This window comes from Populus euphratica, unplaced genomic scaffold (assembly GCF_000495115.2).
Source record: "Populus euphratica unplaced genomic scaffold, PopEup_1.0 scaffold45.1, whole genome shotgun sequence".
NCBI classification, from domain to species: Eukaryota; Viridiplantae; Streptophyta; class Magnoliopsida; order Malpighiales; family Salicaceae; genus Populus; species Populus euphratica.
The window spans coordinates 923966-941156 of record NW_011499886.1 but is presented as its reverse complement, the minus strand read 5'-3'; the positions used below and the strand labels follow the sequence as shown (position 1 = coordinate 941156).

Sequence of the window (17191 nt, the reverse complement as noted above, 5' to 3'; positions counted from 1 at the left end):
AAATAATATAATTAAAAAGTGTCATAGAAAAAATAAAATCGACACATGTTAACTTTCGAAACCTGTAATATTGGTCACGAGCTTGAGACCAACACCATATAAGGAAAACTCTAGAAAAATAATGAAGCAAAATTATAAATCAATAAAATGCTAAGGGATGAAATTAAAAAATAAATGTAATAAAAAATGCAAAAAAGATAAAAAGAATAAGTATGTTTGATAAAAAAAAATTAAAATCAAATGTTGAGGAATAAAATTGAAAACAAAATTTGATTAGAAAAAAAACAATAATAAAAAAGATGAAGACTAAATTTGATATAAAAATTAAATGAAATCAAATGAAAAATATTTTAAAAAAAAATATAAAAACAAATAAAATAAAAATCAAAATAATAAGGATTGAATTGAGTACAAGAAATAAATTAAAGGAAACCTCTAAATTTTTACAAGGAGAAGAGTGAAAAAAAGAGGGGTGGAGAAAAAACTCCATCGAAACTCAACCACTCCCTTGTCATCCACACACATAGCACTGTTGAAAAGAACATGTCAAGCCACTTTAGACATTGTCCTGAGAGGTGGTATTTAAACATGGAACAATACAATATAAGCTGTTTGAAAGGCATAAGTGTTGTCCTTGCACATGCACCAATAAAATTTTTTTTTAACTATTATCTTAATTGATGAAAAGATTAAATCGCTCTGCTTCAACCTATTAGTTACAGAAATATCATAATAAAAATATACAAATACTCCTTGTTTTAAGTTTTAGGTTTTTTTTTGTTAAGGGTATAAAGGTCTTTACATTATACTTCCAAAATATAAAAAGACAGAACTAACTCTAATAAATCTTTTAATAAATTTTACTTTTAAGTGCAATATAATCTTTATAATATAATTTTGAAGTGTGAAAAGATCAAATTATTCTCAATCTATAATCCATAGCATTATGTCCAATAATTATGTTAAAATTAATCCCAATAATCATGTTAAAATTAATCGTGTTAAAAATAATCATGTTGGAAAGAACAAATTAATTACCCCCTAATAGCAGGTTAATCTTTTTTTCTTGTTAAAAGGGCTAAACAATACTTATACTAGCATTGTGAACAATAATTTGTGTATACTAGCATTGTGAACAATAATTTGTGTTATATGCATGCTGTTTTCTTAATAGCCCTTTTTTTTCAAAAAAAAAAAAAAACTTCATATATTTTATTATCTGTGAATTAAAAGGTAACAAGCTAGCAAGCAAAAAACTTGTTACATGTGAGAATAATGCTTTTAGCCCCTTTGTTTAGTGCTTAGGGAAACGAAAGTTCAGGATAATTCATTTGATTAGTGATGAAAGAAGATTTTATATTTTTTATATATTCTTAAAAGAAAGTTCAGATAATTCATTTGATTAGTGATGAAACAAGATTTTATATTTTTTTTATATATATTCTTACCAATAAATATGGATAAAAAAATATACAAGTATAAATCTTCATGAATTCTTAAGTGTGTTGAGATGACACACTAACATAAAATTATCTTGCTATATTTAAAAATAACAACATTTAATAAATATCGTATTTCTAAAGAGCTTGGTATCAAAAAAATGTTATTTCGTCAATCTTTTTTTTACCTATATCAATTCACTATTTTTTTTTTAATTTACTGTGCTAATTGCTCAATTTATCCTAAATAGTGAAGTGCCATATGGGATCACTTGTTCTGCACACCAAATTACAAGAGACTTCGATGGGTGAAGTCCTATGACTTTGTTTTACTCTATATAACAAATTAATGGTGCAATTGAAACTTCTGGTAGATAGGGACCCGATTTAAGACTTGTATGATAATTAAAAAAAAAGAAAAAGAACCAGATCAACAAATCACATAGTCAAGTTTATCATGAATTGATAGAAATGCAATATCAAGCTAATGTTAGCACTGAACATATTGTTCATCATTGAGCAACACAAAAAAAAAAAAAAAAATACAAGTAGAGACTAATCCACATATTCTCCATCAAACAAGTAACTCGTCACCCTTCGCTGGCTAATCTCAAGACCAAGAGAATGAAGACCGAAAGCTTTTAATTTATCGAACTATTATAGAACCAAAGCAGCAAGTATAATACAGTTATGCAACCAATGAAAATGATGAGAAGGCCAACAATATCAGAAAATTCCATAGAAACCACTAAATTTGCGGTTAATTATGCTGCCAGGCATGTCTTCTTATAGTTTGTCGTTAATCCATTTATCATTATTAAGAAGAAAGACAGCGATGATAAAATCACGACCAATCTACAGATGATGTTAAGGTTTCCAAATAAATGAGAGCGAGATAAAAGAGAGAATACAAGATCAGGAAAAAAAAAAAAACTGATTAGAGATGAGATCTATATTCTTCACAGTTCATATTACTAAAGAAAAGACATTTGATCTCACCTAGTGACTAAATTGTGGTAAAGTTTAACTAAAGACCTGGTCATGCAATTAGATAAGCATTTCAAGAACCACAAAACTTTACAAGCAATGATTTTGTAAACAAAAGGAGAAAAAAGAATTCGAACTATCATGGCTAGAATAAATAGAAGATAGAGCAAAAGGAAAGTGATATAACATTTCCTATCCATGTTCAAAAAACCGAAAACTGAAAAAGCTAATAAAAACACCATCAAGTTAAATGCCCCTGAAAAGTTTGAAAAAAAACAGAAAATAATAGCATTACCCTGTCCTTTAATTCCCTCGGTCAAGTATTGGATGTCTTCCCTTTGGTTGTTACCATCACTTTTGCGTTTCTGAGGCTTTTTCTTCTTGAAATGTGGCCTGCATTGCTGCCAGTCCTGTGAAGGTCATGATGAAATGGTTTCTGCAACTGATGGTGATTTGGATCTTGTAAACCTCCCTTGACCAGCACCAATTGGCCATTTTTCTGAAGATCATGTTGAAGCCTTTTCTGCTTAAGCTGAATCTGTGGAGACAATGGTACGTTGACAGTTTGAGATGCAGGTGATAATGATTTAGGTGGCCTTCCTGGGCCACGTTTCTTGGGCTGTTGCTCATTGTGACTCTGATGGCTTGAGGATATTTCTCTTACTATGAGTTTTGTACTGGTCATGGCTTTAGGCCTTTGCCCTTGAATATGCAATGGCAGCTCCTTGTGATGATCTTCACCATCTACAGGTAAAATTTTCCCCTTAGTTGTATCCATAACAGGCTTTAGCTTCCCTCGTTGTTGATATGCCAGTTGACTTTCCTGTTTATTTTGGTCTGGTAAGGGTTGTGATTCTTCCATGGTTTTATCCATAATCTCTTCAGCTTGGGAAGAGCATTGCACTCGAGACTGTAGTTGCTGTTTCTGCCGAGTTTGAATAGAATCCCCTGCTGATGTTAGTTCTTGCTGTTTTGGATTTTCTAGCATTTTGACTTCATCAGATGTTACTGGTGCAAGCTGAGATCTGAGAAGTCTTTTCCTACCCTGATCCTTCAGTTCCTGTTCCACTGATTGAGATGATTTCTCCACGTTCTTTGGTTTTCTCTTTTGAGGTCTTTCAGGGATTGGATGATCTAGTTTCCACTGTCTGTCTGAATCAACATCATTTGCATCTGTTGGATGTGCTAGATTAGATTCAGATGCCTTTGTGCCACGATACCATAGTTCCCTCCAGGGCAGCTCCATTTCTACTTTCTTTCTCTTGCCACGACCCTTCTTTTGCTGATTCGTTAATCGGGATGATTCATGTACCACCAAAATTTGCTTTGGATCTTGAAGCATTTCAATGTTATGGAGTTGCTGATCAGAAGTAGCTCCAGCTGCACCTGATTCAGATTTATTCTTAGATGCCCTTTGCTCCAGAGGATGTAATTCTTTCTCTTGTATTTGCTGTTTTATCTGGCGTTGCTGCTCTGAAGTGATCGTTTCAACCTCTATATGCCTTTCTTTGACTGATAGTTCAAGATTCTGCCCATTCACGAGCTGCATTGATTCCATAGCCACACAATTCATTTTGTCATATCTATAGAATGGTATGTTCTATGGTACTATATTTAACATCATTGATAATATGAAGTCAGTTCTATATTATCTTCAGTCTGTTTCATACCGTCTCCGATTATAATAAATGATAGAAAAGGAATGGAAGGCATAAGAAAAATCATGAGCAATTAAAGATAAAAATGAACATGTCATGGTTCCTACCACAGGCTCGAGTTTCTTTGCATCACCACAAGGAACAGCACCCTGCAGCCGTTCTTGGGAAAATTGCTCCTCTGTAATCTCAAATGCTGGAGGCTTCTCAGGCTCAACCTGGTCTCTATCTATAGTGATGTCCTTGGCAGGTGTCAATTCTCCATCAGTAGACAAGTTTTTTCCCAAAGCCTTTTTTAGCTCAGGGACATCTAATCGTTGCTGCAGCTCAACATTCTCCAAATTGATGGGAGTCTGAAGGTCCTCTACAATTGTGCTATGATGCTCTGATCTCTGCTCCAGATTCAACTCCTGGGGTTCCAAAGAACAAGCAACTGAACATGACTTGGACCCCTTTTCTGGGTCATGAAGTTGTAGATAGCCTTTAAAACTAGGAAAATCTTGATGTTTCTCCACCTCCAGTTGCTGTGAGTGCATGATTTGCTGAGTAGGAGAAACACCAATTTTTTCTGACCAGTATTTCGATGGGAAATCATGATTTCCAGGTAAAGCCTGCCTTTTCTGGTTTTGAAAAGATTCCTGCAATGCTGTTATTTGAACTTCTGCAGTTCTTTTGAGTTTAGGAAGCTCAATTTGTTGATTCTGCTGAAGTTGCGTTGGATCTTTGGGTACATAATCAGAATGTGGCAATGCTTTTGGCTCTGATTCATGAATATTGGCTATTACTTCCATTGAATTCAAACAGCTAAGAACATCCATCAGCTCATGCTCAGCTTCTGTTAACTTCTTCCACACATTTATACACTTTTCCTAATGATCAAAGTAAATTAAACAAACAATTAAAACGTGTTTCATGGGACAGAATAAGACGAGTTTTACAAATTAGTAACCAATTTTCCAAGTTTAACATGTGAATAACTAATACTCGAGTTTTAAACTTTCACCTTCAGAGCATGCAATAAAAATGAAGATCCAACATGGTCTAATTGTTGACTTGTCTGAGAAGAACTTGGCATAGCTATCATGTCTTTATCTCGAACAGGTTGTGCAGAAACCTCCGATGTATGGCTTAATTAATCAGAAAAGGAGAAGGGATAAGATAAAGTAACAAGAAAGACTGTAAGATACAATGTTGCAAAGTAAGAAAAGAGCAAACCTAATGTCAGTAGAATTGTTCCCCACTTTATTATCCTGTTCTAGCAATGCCTTTTCCTCTCCAATCACTCCAACTTCTTTTCCTCGTGTTTCAATCTGCATAGGAATGGTTCTAATATTTGTTTCCTCTGATTGATAATGTTCGTCAACATACAAATCTTGTGGAACCTGAGGTCGAATTTCGCCTATAATTTCTTCATTTTCAGGATGTTCAACATGATGCAGGTCTTCAGTTACTTTACTTTGACGTTCAGTTTCCACTTGATCTTCAGTCACTTGGAGTTCTTGTTGCTGTAATTGACTTCGCTCTTCAGTTGCCTCAGTTTCCCTCATTTGGATATTAACTTCTTTTCCATGTCTTTCATCTACCCCAGCAGGTTGCTGGTATCTATCTTCTACAATCACTTTTGACTGTCCTTCAACAACTTGAGAAAAATTCTCAGTAGTCATCTCAAACCTCTCTTCCTCATATACCCTAAGCTGATCTTCTTGTAAATGGTTATGGTATTCAACGCCTTCACTTTGAGCTACTTGTGTTTGTTTTGCTTTATCACTTTCAGGTTGATCTTCTATTTCTATAATTGCATTCTGATCTTCTTGAAATTGAACTCCTTCATTGACCTTTTGCAACTTATTACTTCTCCGATCCAGTTCATATTGCACCGACTGCTTCTTTCCCTGCTTTAACTTAGAAGGAGAACCAGAGTCCTCAGCTGGAAGCGTGTAACGATTCTCAGATGTAAAAACTATCTCTTCCTTCTCCACAAGTTTCTCTAATTGTTCAATTAGTTTAGCCACATGAACAACCTGAAAAACATCATACTTTCTCATGATAAACTGTGATATTGCATCCTTGGTCGATCCCCCTTCTTCATTTAAATCCATAATTGCCTCATGCACCATCTGTAAGGAAAAATCAAACCAATTGAAAACTAGTCAACGAAAACTTCATTCTTCCTTTGTTTCTCTTTAAAAAGGGCAGGACTCGAACCAGAGACTAACATGGCTACACTCGTAGGTATCATGAAAACAATTTCTAGAGAAGCAGACACAAAGGAAAAGGGAACATACGACAGGGTATACTGGGTGATCTGGAGTGTGGTCTATGGTGGCCAGCTGCTGTTTGATGCGCAGCATTTTGGTTTGGTCTTGGCTTGCCATTTTCACAATCATGTCATCCACATCAAATTTGAGTCCCTGTGCATGGAATTACAAATCAGCAATACGTTAAGCACCCACCAACACCATAAGCCCACAAAAAGAAATAGCATGTTCAAAAATTTCCATAAGCCCACAAATATAACAATTATAACCTGTATTTTCATTTTCTTTCCTCACAGCTTAAGAGTCAAGTCTGTGCTCACATTAACTAGATTAGTGCATCTAAATTGTCATGATTACCGCTAGCAGCGCAATGGATCTTGCATGTTAATAATCTCTTCCTTCGGACTAGAGCTCCTCCCTCATTCACACAAAATTGGCGTCATGATTTATAGCTATCACGAAGGGATCCTACTTTCATACGAGTGAAAAAGAATGTTACAGAAATACCCAAATTGCTTGCATAGCAGGAAAAAATCCGTATATGTCAAAAGCACAATTCAAAACCATTTTCTTATAAAAAAAAAAATACCAAACAGTTGTTTTGCTTTTCTTGTAATGTTGATGGCGGAACAGTGTAAGCAACAGGTTCAATGGGGCTACCACAAAGCAAAAGAAAAGCAAAAGCAGTGAAATATAAATTATAGTAATTAGAAAAGAGACAAACATGAGCAGAAGCATTCTCTGTTACACCCATCCGTTTTTTTCACCTCCTGCAACAATTAATCAGTAAAATTGGACTCAATCAACGCTTGTCCAATAAAAACTAGAACGTTGACAATCTGACTGAAACAGCAATGGTATAAAAAAACCGAAAGAAACCCAATTTAGAAACAGAGCTGTTACAGTCACTGATGATTATTATTATTATGTTAGCCCAGTAACTGAAATTCATGCCAGGTTATCCCAATAGGAAGAAAATAGGGTTCCGGTGATTTTCTTGTTACAAACACGTTTGATGGCTAGCTCGGAATTTATTGCAAAAAATACTGACAAGGGTTTTTATCAAGTTTGCTTAGATTTGTGGGCCCACGATATTTTCTTTTTATCTGTTAAAAAAAGAAGGTACGCGTGTCTCAAAAAGTTAAAAACGAAAAAAAAAAAACCTTAGACAACAAAATAGAATTAGTATAATTTAATTAGATCGAAAAATAATTCTTAAAAAAATCCCTTCAAACTCCGCTTGAGACTGGCAATGATCGCTGCAGCACATGATAGGCTCTCCTTCCCATTTTAGCTTGTTCACAGACATGATCACACTTCTTCAGCAGTTGTTTTACCATTTTCTTCATTAAGGCCACTAAAACACAATCTTAAATCTCCCGTAAGAGTTGAGTATCCTAGCGTGGCGCTTTCTTTACAAGAATTATGAGTTGTTTTAACTACCTTTCCTCTCAGATCATCTCCTTTGCCGATCACAATTCTCCTTTTATACCCCAGTATATCAACTGTAAAACTATATTCAGGCCAATTGTCAGCTCCTGACAATTTCCCATCAATTATTTCCTGCAACTGAGAATCTTGCTTGTGGGTGTCCGTAATCTCATATTTATCAAACCGAATAGGATCGGCGAATAAAGTCTTAGCCAATCCACTCCCATAACCATGTTACACCTCCCTAACTTCAAGATCCTCTTGTCTGCTTGGAATTGATGTCCTTGCATTAACCATTAGAATTTTGTATAGAATACACTACACCTCATGACATTTTCATTGGCCACAGTTACTGCTAATACAGTTTCATTGGCCATAATTACTGCTAATACAGTCGTTTTTTCAATGGTAGTCTTGATCTCACAGTTACTGCTAATACAGTTTCATTGGCCATAATTACTGATAATACAGTCGTTTTTTCAATGGTAGTGCTCTTGATATCTTTAACCACATGTTCATCAATAAAACTAAGAGTACTTCCACTGTCAGTAAGAATAATAAGGTTCTTGTTTTGACAATTCCTTTTAATCCTTATTGTGTTGTGAGCATAACTTTCAGCCAATGCATTAAGGGATAAACCACACTCATCACCTTGATCTTCAATAGCCACAATCTCATTATTACCCCCTCTTTTACTTCTAAAAATTCTTCATTTTCCTCATCCACTCCCTTTATCATATTCAAGTTCTTCTTACTGCATTGATGGCCTGGAGTAAACTTCTCTCCACATTTATAACACAATCCTAATTTCTTTCTTTCTTTCATATAAAGTGTCATTCATTCGTTTACCCCCTACTGTTACATTAGTTCTTGCATTGTAAGGGGTGCTATAAGAAGGTTTACCTGATAACCTACCATTATGTCAAGAAGAGATATTTTGGGTATCATCTTGTTTCTTCTTGTCACAACTTGGTTAGATTCCTTTTACCACCTTGCTTAATCAGGTTCTTGTACCAATGTTCCGGATTTCAAGATCTTCAATGTCAGTTTAATGTCCTCCTTGAGGCCTCTAATAAAGCTGGATATATATTACGATACTGGTAGTGAAGGATTCAAGGTGCTCTTTAGGATTTAAGCTCCTCAAACCTTTTAATATACTCTTCAACTCCCTTATCGTGTACCAATTTGTTAAACGCCTCTACCACATGATCTCTGCTGCCAAGTCTGTTACAAAGGCATCGAACAAACCCCTCCCAATTTGTAGGGTTATGGTCTCGATCCTACCGAAAATCCTTTAAACTATACCTCTGCCTTGCGGTCCAAGTAAAGTGAAGCAATTTCTACCACTGATGAACTGGAGTAAAATGCAACTTGAGAAACTTCCTATATTTTTTAATCCATCCTCGTGGATTATCTCTATGAAACATGCACAACTCCACTTTATGTAAAGCTACATTATACCCACCTGATGGCCTTCATTGATTCCCACATTTTCCTCTGGATTATGATTCTGTTGTAGATGCACCATTTCCCTGGCGTTAACTTAATTCCTGCCATCCCTTTCGACTTCCCTTCCAGTCATAAATGTCTGAATGATAGCTATCTCGGTTTCCATTTCTGCCTTTAGTTGTTCATTCCACTTGGCATGTTCTTACTACTGTCTCCTCTTGTTTGCTGTGAAATCTTGCAATTCTTGATGAAAAACTTGCATTCTCTCATCCAACTATCTCCCATTCTCTTCCAAAGCTCTAGCCTTATTGTTTTCCACCATCTTTAAGTCTTTGTTAATGTTGTAATTGCCTTGGATTCAAGGCTCTGATACCAATTTGTTAAGACTCAATCTTAACAAAGAGGTTTTTAGTGTGAAAAGAGGTTGAGAAGTAGAAGAGAAGAGAAGAGAAATAACTTTTGCAATTTATAGAAAAATATACCTCATTAGACTTAATCCTCACCCTCATCATAGGTCTTATTTATACATTGTTCACCAACTCAACAACTGGATTATCCAATTCTCTAACTACTTTATTCTTCACGTGTTTAATGCTGCTCACTGCTGCTAATTGTTATTTCTTTCTCTCTATGTCACTGCCTTCCAAGCTTCTAACACTATCTGAATGGACTTGGTTGCCAGAGCTTGGGACGACAGGGGACCTGCTAGATTCTGAAGATATCTCTTGTCCAGTTTCAGTGTGGTTCAACAGCAGATAACTAAAAAGATTCGCAAGACTGCTTGGAAATTATGGTAAGCAAGGCAAGATGCGTACTAGCACCAAAAGGGTAATAGAAAACTGTATAAACATTTTTTGTCTGGTAATTTTTAATTTCCATTGCAGAAGTCAGAAATTCTCATTGCCTTTCCAAGCATTTCACAAATAACAAATAATCTTATTCAACAAGACACTGACACTCTCCCTTGAATGGATGCTCTCTAACAATCTTAAAGTAATCGTTTAGATGGCAAGTTATCATACAATTATTATCTCACCAACTGTTGAACAGTTGAGACTTGAAAAAATAAAAACGCATTCAAGAGAGGGGTAACCAACAAAAAAAAAAAAAAATCTTCAATTCATGTATTCAATCTCTAGACCATCCCATCAAAGCAAGAATTATATCAAGTATGCCACCATTCATCACAGCCCTCATCAACTTCTTATTTTCTGGTGTATATGGTGGGTATCTGACAGGTGAATCTCCACTAAAACTTCTGTATAGAACTGCCTTCTTGTGACTGAAAGCATCAAAAGAAAATTTACCATGGTAAGATCCCATTCCACTCTCCCCAACTCCTCCAAAGGGTAAACTGGAAACTGTAACCTGCAGAATTTGAAAACCAAGCTTGAAATAGACGATTTGTTAACCTCTACTACCTTAGGTAAAAACATTAAAAAGTACTCATTTCGGAGCAGATCCAGTTTAGCTACGCCATGTACAATTATCCATATTGACACATTTACTCCTTAAGCGTAACTCATGATACACATTTTTGGCATTGCTTCTAACCATCAAGAAATTGAGTCCTATTCTCTCCCTTTATCTTTGCAGGAGGGAGTAACATGGCACCAGAAGCACAGCGGTACTGACTGTCTGCAGTCATGATACTGCAGATTTTCAATAGTTTGGGGACCTTACAATCTGTTTGAGGAGAGATGTGGCGTGGCCTCCATCTCAGTGAACACATTACACAAAATTTCGCTGTCCACATCTTGTATATGTGAGTTTTAAGGAAGAGATGAATACATACATGCAGCACGGTGTCATTGATAACCATTCCTCCACAGGAGACATTTTGCACGAAGTCATTCCTTAGCTTCTGATTATTGGTGAAGAGATACGCGACAAGAGGCTCTGGTTTCGAATTTATCAGATCAATACTGTCTTTCGCATTTTCAACCTATCAAATCACAGATAAAATGATCTTTGAATCATAGTGTCTGATTAGAACAACATGCATTGCATATTTTCACTCCGTACTCACAGTGATAATAGGAAGCAATGGCCCAAATATCTCTTCCTGCATCAGTTGAGAGTCTTCAGGAACATCCAAGAATATGGTTGGAGCGATCTTTCTGCAATAGAAGGATAGGTCATGCAGTCATGTTTTTTCCTGTCTATCGTTTTTGAATTATAATCTAGAAACAAAAATCTGCCAGAAAATGTAAGGAACCCACAGTTTCTTCTGATTCCTTTGGCCTCCGACCACAATTTTGTTGCAAACCTTGTCTTCATCTAAGAGTCTTTCCAAACGTGAAAAATGGTTTGAACTCACAATACGGGATATGTATTTCGATTCCATTGGATCTGCTCCAAAAAATTCTTCTATTCCGTTCCGTAGTGCATCGATCTGTTCAGGGTCCGTAGTGCATCAAGAATAAATCCAGTTGGAACAGACCTTTTAAAGAATTAAAAAAGGTAAAATGATCTTACCAACTTTGGGGCAAAATCTTTTGTTGTTATGATATAATCAACACTAATGCAAGCTTGTCCATTGTTCAGTTGCCACTTCCCAGCTATAATCCTCCTTACAGTAACCTTCGCATGAAGCCAATTAATACTACAGGGAAAAGAATCCGTGATTGATGCACTCTTAAGCTATGAACTTGATGTACATACTTGTAAGTCAACATCAGAATCAACAACAACTGGACACTTTCCTCCAAGTTCTAGGATAACAGGAGTAAGGTGCTTTGCTGCAGCAGTCATCACAATGCGCCCTACTCTTGGACTGCCTGAAAAGAAAAAATAGCATGGCCTCTTTAGCTGAAGTCTTGAATTTAGATAACTTTTCCATTAATACTAGCAGCGTCAGTTCATGCACTCTATACTTCAGCAGTTACACTAAGTATGAAAAATCAAATGGACAATATTAGGTGTTTTCAAAGTTTCAAATCCTGTTTATGAAATGCCTTTGGAGTAACTGTAAAATATATATTGACTTAAATTCTCATGTGACTTTTATGGAAGGTTATGATCAGTAATATCTGAGGTGTTCTGTTGTGAAGAACAAGTACAAGGAAACACAAGTGAAACAACAAAATTTCAATAAAAGAATCTGAATGGAGACACAATGTGAAAATTATGTTGCTGGCACTTGTACGAGTTTGGGGTATGGGTTTGGGCTTCAACTTGGTTTTTTCTCAAGTTACCTAGATTTTTCCACTGATTTGTAGAGTCCAACTGTTGTATCCTTGTCTGAATATTCTTATCCAAAAGAGGTGCTTTAGCCTAAAATAAATGTTTGAAGTAATAAGTGTTTGATGAAGTACCTAATATGAGCACATCTCCTGGGCCTGTAGCAAGTATTTTCTGGCAGGATTAAGGAGTAAAATTATGTTTTCCATTTTTTCATTTGATAAAAGGAGTTCATTTCTATCACCAACTATAGATTGCAGTGTGTCACCGGAGACAAGCTCACTGCCTTTCAATCCATGAACCTGTATGGTCAGAGCATTCAAAATATAAAATATTATTGTGTCAGACCTGTGTAGAATATCTTGTCCCACTTCTGCTCAAGTAATGCAGCCGTTTCAGGAACAGCTCCCTCGACAACTCTAACAGCAGAGTTGTCTAGATATTCCTCAAATAATTCTGAAAGCAGTGAAGATGTGGCTGGAGCAATTTCTGATGGTTTCAATACCACAGCATTTCCAGCTGCGATAGCTCCTATTACCGGATCAATTGACAACACTGCAGATAGGGAAAAAAAAAAACGCCCATAGAAATCAACACTAGAAAATGCAGGAGTTTTTTTTTTTTTTAGCCGTGGACATTTCATGTGATTACATTATCTTGAAACTAAATGGTATTCTCTAGCTTCCCAATTGCAACACATTTGTGGATTGAATTTATCGATTATGGAAAACAGAGAATCATGTTTTTTTTGTGCAGGGTATGAATGCATGAGTAGAACATGATTTTATTAACACAGATTCTTATTTTTCAACTTACAAAACGGGTAGTTCCAAGTTGAGATTACCAACACAGCTCCCAGAGGTTCTGACACAATTTCTGCTGAAGAAGGATAGGCTGTCATTGAAGTTTTGGCCTGAAATGTTAGGAGAGAATGGCATTAAACTAGCTTAAACTTGTTATTAAATAGATATATTCACAGTTAGCAGTTCTTTCTTTTTGCAAAAGGGAGTGGTTCTCTAGTTACCTTTTCTGGCTTCATCCATTGTTTCAATTCTTTAAGTGCCTCCTCGCAAGACGATTTTACCGCAGCAATCTGTATTAAACATCATAGGGACAAAAACGCAATACATGAACGTGCAGATCTCTGTACCATAAATGTATGCAGATATCCATATGTGCAAATTACTGGACTGAATTTGAAATTGCTTTTTACCATCAGGATATCTACAGAGTTTTTTAAAACACAACAAAAAAGCTATATATGAAGAATGCAAGCATTGATCATACCGAACATTATGGAGAAATCAACATATAAGAAAATAGATTTAAACCATATATGTATGCAGATATTCCATATGTGCAAATTACTGGACTGAATCTGAAACTGCTTTTTACCATCAAGATATCTACAGAGTTTTTTAAAACACAACAAAAAAGCTATATATGAAGAATCCAAGCACCATACCGGACATTATGGAGAAATCAACATATAAGACAATAGATTTAAACCTCAGAAACAAAGGCTTCAAACTCAGGCTTTGAGAGGTCCTTATAAAGGGCTTCCGAAATATCCTTCTCCCTTTCCTCAACTATCTTTTCAATACCCTTCAATTGTGACACTCGCCATTCGTAACTCCTTGTCCTTCCAGTTCTGAAGCTTTCTTTAAGTTCCTTAACTAGCGAAGGAGCTTCATTGGCATCAAAAGGTTGCTTCTTTCCCTCTGTCATTACCGATGGAGTCGTAGAAGGGCTTTCAAAAAATAAAAATAATAAAAACATGGCATAAAAACTCCCAAAAAGAAAAATCAAATGAGGCAGCTGTGAAAGTAAGCACGCATACGAGAGGCAAACACATAGTGATTTAAGAATGGGGCCTGAGCGAGGGAAGGAAAGGGTAGCTTCATGCTTCTGATTAGTCTTCTTTGGATAACAGCTGGTGAAACTTCTCCTCGCACCAATATCAACCACACTGCTCCGCAGGACGGCAACAAAAGGTAAAGAGTCAAGAAACATGGCAACTGCCGGCCAGCTTAAGATGTTGAGGTGGCCAAGAAGATTTATTCTCTATTTTTATAGAGAACTTGAAGAACCTTTAATGAAAAATCAATTTCTTTGTTTCTTAACAAAACATAAATAAGACAAGATAACCGCATAAAGGATTCTCTAATACCAGGAGACAGACAATGTGTCTGATCATCTAAAACGCCAGCGTACAGATACATACCAACTTTGGCATGAAAGTGACTATAATTCATCGGAATCTTGTTCAAATTCTCAAGCCCAAGTATCAGATAAAATAAAATAAAATAAAACAAACAAAACAGAAAAATTGTATTGCCTGACGTGTGACCCGATTTCCAATCCAAGCTTAACTAAACTAACCCTGGAATAGTGATTACGAGTTGGATGATTAATTAATTAATTAATTAATTTTAATAATCTTTTTTTTTTTTGTCAAGGGGATTTATAGCATACCCATGTGAGTTCTCTTTAGTGGGAATGGTGCCAGCAGGGAGGATTGGTAAAAATTAAAAAATCAAATAGATCCTCCATTGGCAGACCAATTCATGTACAGCAAATTAAAAAAAAACTATACCTTATTATATTAATTTTGCCCCCTATCAAATAATCCCAGCTCCGTCCAATATATCAAAATAACTTTCATCTGATGCAAGCACAGCACCCCGGTAGCCCACCCTAGAAAGAACAAATTGTTTAAAATAGAAAAAGGCGAATTATGGCGGAAAATCACTGTAGAAGCAATCTGAGAAGCTCTTTTAATTTGTTCAAAAGATAGATAGTATGCTTGTCTTGTGTCTTTCATACAACAATGAGGTGGGTGGTTCAACTCCTTGTTAAAATGCCTCCATATGCTCTTCACTCAATTTGATGCTATCATGCTGGGATTAAACCAGTAGTCTTGTGCATTATGCAGTTATACTCTTTTTTTGGCAGATATTAGTATTCATTGGGCATGCATCACCCAAGTGAATAGCCCAACAGCAAGACCATGGAAGGGGTGAAATGGAAGTTTAAAAATACGAGAAATCAATTCCCTGCACGTTGCTTAGGGCACTGGGCTCCAACTCCATGTTTGATAAGTTGATAACTAGGAATTGACAACGGATCTTCACATGTGAGAGCTTTTATTATATTTACTATTTATTGGATAACAAATAGATATATACGTTACAGTTAAATTTTCATATTGATAACTTAACCTGGAAAGAATGATGCTTCAATAACATTGCAAAGACCACCTTACCATATATTGCTTTGGCTGGGGAAAATAGTTATTTATTTTTCTTTCTCAATGATTTCCTCTGGAGAAGAACCAGTTCCAAGTCAAAAAAAATCACTCGGATGGATGAACGGAATTTGGATGGTTTAACTTGTAGTCAAAATGACGATGGGCCCATTGTGTACTCTTTTTGGACAGAAGACCGAGAAGACACACCACCCTTCACTGTGAGAAGATGCTTTAACACAAGTGGTCAGTTAAGGTAAGGCAAGGTAATAGAAGAATGAAAGCAAAGCAAAGATGCTACCCCTAAAGCTGGTACGCTCTCTGGTCTTAGGAGAAACCATCAACAACCCTCCTCCTCTCCTTTCCCACCATCACGATCACCATCACAATGATATCAACACCAGCTACACCCACACCAACAGCGACAATAATACAGACACAACAAAAACAAGAGCCAAGACGAAGACGAAGACGAAGACGAAGACAAAGACCCCACTACTTCTGTTCTTGCCAAATAAAGAACTTGTTACAGATACATACAGGCTAACCAAGATTGCAAGAGACATGGGCATGGACTTATATCCAACACCATCTCTTTCTCACATTATTTTCTCATACCCATCATCATGTACATCACCATCGACATCGACATCAACTCCATGTACATCATCAGTATCGTTATCATGGACATCAACATCATCTTTGTTGCATTTACCAAACAATGCTATTCCTTTACCATTCCCTTCACTTTACACTTCTTCTTTAACCCATCTTCGCTCATTTGTTTCACTCTCAAAAGGGTTGTTCAAGCTTGTGTTTATCAACTCAAAACACACCAAGAAAGTCATGGGTGGATATGAAAGCGACAGTCTTTATGATAGTAACTGGGATTGTTGTTCATTTTCTTTGTTTTGGAGGTTGACTGGTGATAGAATTGATTCCATGGATAAATTTTCAAGGGCTTTAGCTGGTGTTGGATGGACTCTTTTCAAGACTAAGGAAAATAACACACCAAGTGATGGAATTGGAGGCAGCAAGATGGTGTATTTGTTTAGGAAAGTGGACTCAAAGCCTGTTTATGTGGTGTCACGAGGAAATGGCGGGGAGTGTAGGATAAGGGAATTGAGGTTGCCTGCTTTGGATTTTAGAAATACTCCTTTGAGGATCTTGCATTACATACTTCTCATGACTGATGATATCTTCTACCTTTCATAACTAGGTATGTTCTTACCTTATTATTTGGACTTGTTTTCTTTTTTATTTACTCTTTTCTTTGTGTATATTATCTGCTGCTAGCTAATTGTTAAGGGAGTTTTATGTTATGTTATGGGTTGGTGGAGATTTTTGGGTAAATCTATTTTATCTTGATTTTCTTGAAATTTAAATGCGTGTCGAATGGAAAATGATGATCTTATCAGAATTTTAGGATTGTTAATCTAACAGATTTTACAAATTTGACTACTTTTAATGAAATTTGCTTTGGACTAGATTATGTTTTAGGCGAGGGAGAATGTGACATTATGCCTAGGCGTGGAATAGCAG

The 17191-nt window shown here is 36.0% G+C and overlaps 3 protein-coding genes across 3 annotated transcripts in view; 1 reads left to right on the top strand and 2 right to left on the bottom strand.

The window, feature by feature from the left end:
* Positions 1-2588: 2588 nt before the first annotated feature.
* Positions 2589-7350, bottom strand: LOC105130342 (winged-helix DNA-binding transcription factor family protein). Its single transcript, XM_011032796.1, has 6 exons — positions 7064-7350; positions 6367-6492; positions 5297-6198; positions 5085-5208; positions 4192-4950; positions 2589-3969 (listed from the first exon to the last, which is right to left on the bottom strand). Exons 1-6 carry the CDS (start codon positions 7091-7093, stop codon positions 2743-2745), a joined length of 3168 nt encoding a protein of 1055 aa, XP_011031098.1. The 5' UTR covers positions 7094-7350; the 3' UTR covers positions 2589-2742.
* Positions 7351-10081: 2731 nt separating this feature from the next.
* Positions 10082-14517, bottom strand: LOC105130341 (aldehyde dehydrogenase family 3 member H1-like). The gene is made up of 11 exons (XM_011032795.1): positions 14243-14517; positions 13912-14152; positions 13427-13495; positions 13219-13315; positions 12751-12957; positions 11884-11999; positions 11698-11802; positions 11442-11614; positions 11249-11339; positions 11015-11164; positions 10082-10587 (listed from the first exon to the last, which is right to left on the bottom strand). Exons 1-11 carry the CDS (start codon positions 14413-14415, stop codon positions 10348-10350), a joined length of 1662 nt encoding a protein of 553 aa, XP_011031097.1. The 5' UTR covers positions 14416-14517; the 3' UTR covers positions 10082-10347.
* A 1219-nt stretch (positions 14518-15736) lies between these two features.
* LOC105130340 (topoisomerase I damage affected-like protein) overlaps positions 15737-17191 on the top strand; it is a 3717-nt gene continuing 2262 nt past the window's right edge. The window contains exon 1 of the mRNA XM_011032794.1: positions 15737-16868. Within this exon, the coding sequence (XP_011031096.1) occupies positions 15944-16864 (921 nt within the window). The 5' untranslated portion in view covers positions 15737-15943 and the 3' untranslated portion in view covers positions 16865-16868. The remainder of the gene's footprint in view (positions 16869-17191) is intronic.

Excerpts from the sequence above, each read along its gene's own strand:
- LOC105130342 (XM_011032796.1), bottom strand. The coding sequence starts at position 7,093 with ATGGGTGTAACAGAGAATGCTTCTGCTCAT. Across the intron at positions 5,209-5,296 it reads AACAATTCTACTGACATTAG|CCATACATCGGAGGTTTCTG; the intron begins GTTTGCTCTTTT and ends TGATTAATTAAG. Across the intron at positions 4,951-5,084 it reads TTTTATTGCATGCTCTGAAG|GAAAAGTGTATAAATGTGTG; the intron begins GTGAAAGTTTAA and ends TTTGATCATTAG.
- LOC105130341 (XM_011032795.1), bottom strand. The coding sequence starts at position 14,415 with ATGTTTCTTGACTCTTTACCTTTTGTTGCCGTCCTGCGGAGCAGTGTG. Across the intron at positions 12,000-12,750 it reads GGACAAGATATTCTACACAG|GCAGTCCAAGAGTAGGGCGC; the intron begins GTCTGACACAAT and ends TTTTCTTTTCAG. Across the intron at positions 11,340-11,441 it reads CAAAGGAATCAGAAGAAACT|AAAGATCGCTCCAACCATAT; the intron begins GTGGGTTCCTTA and ends CTTCTATTGCAG.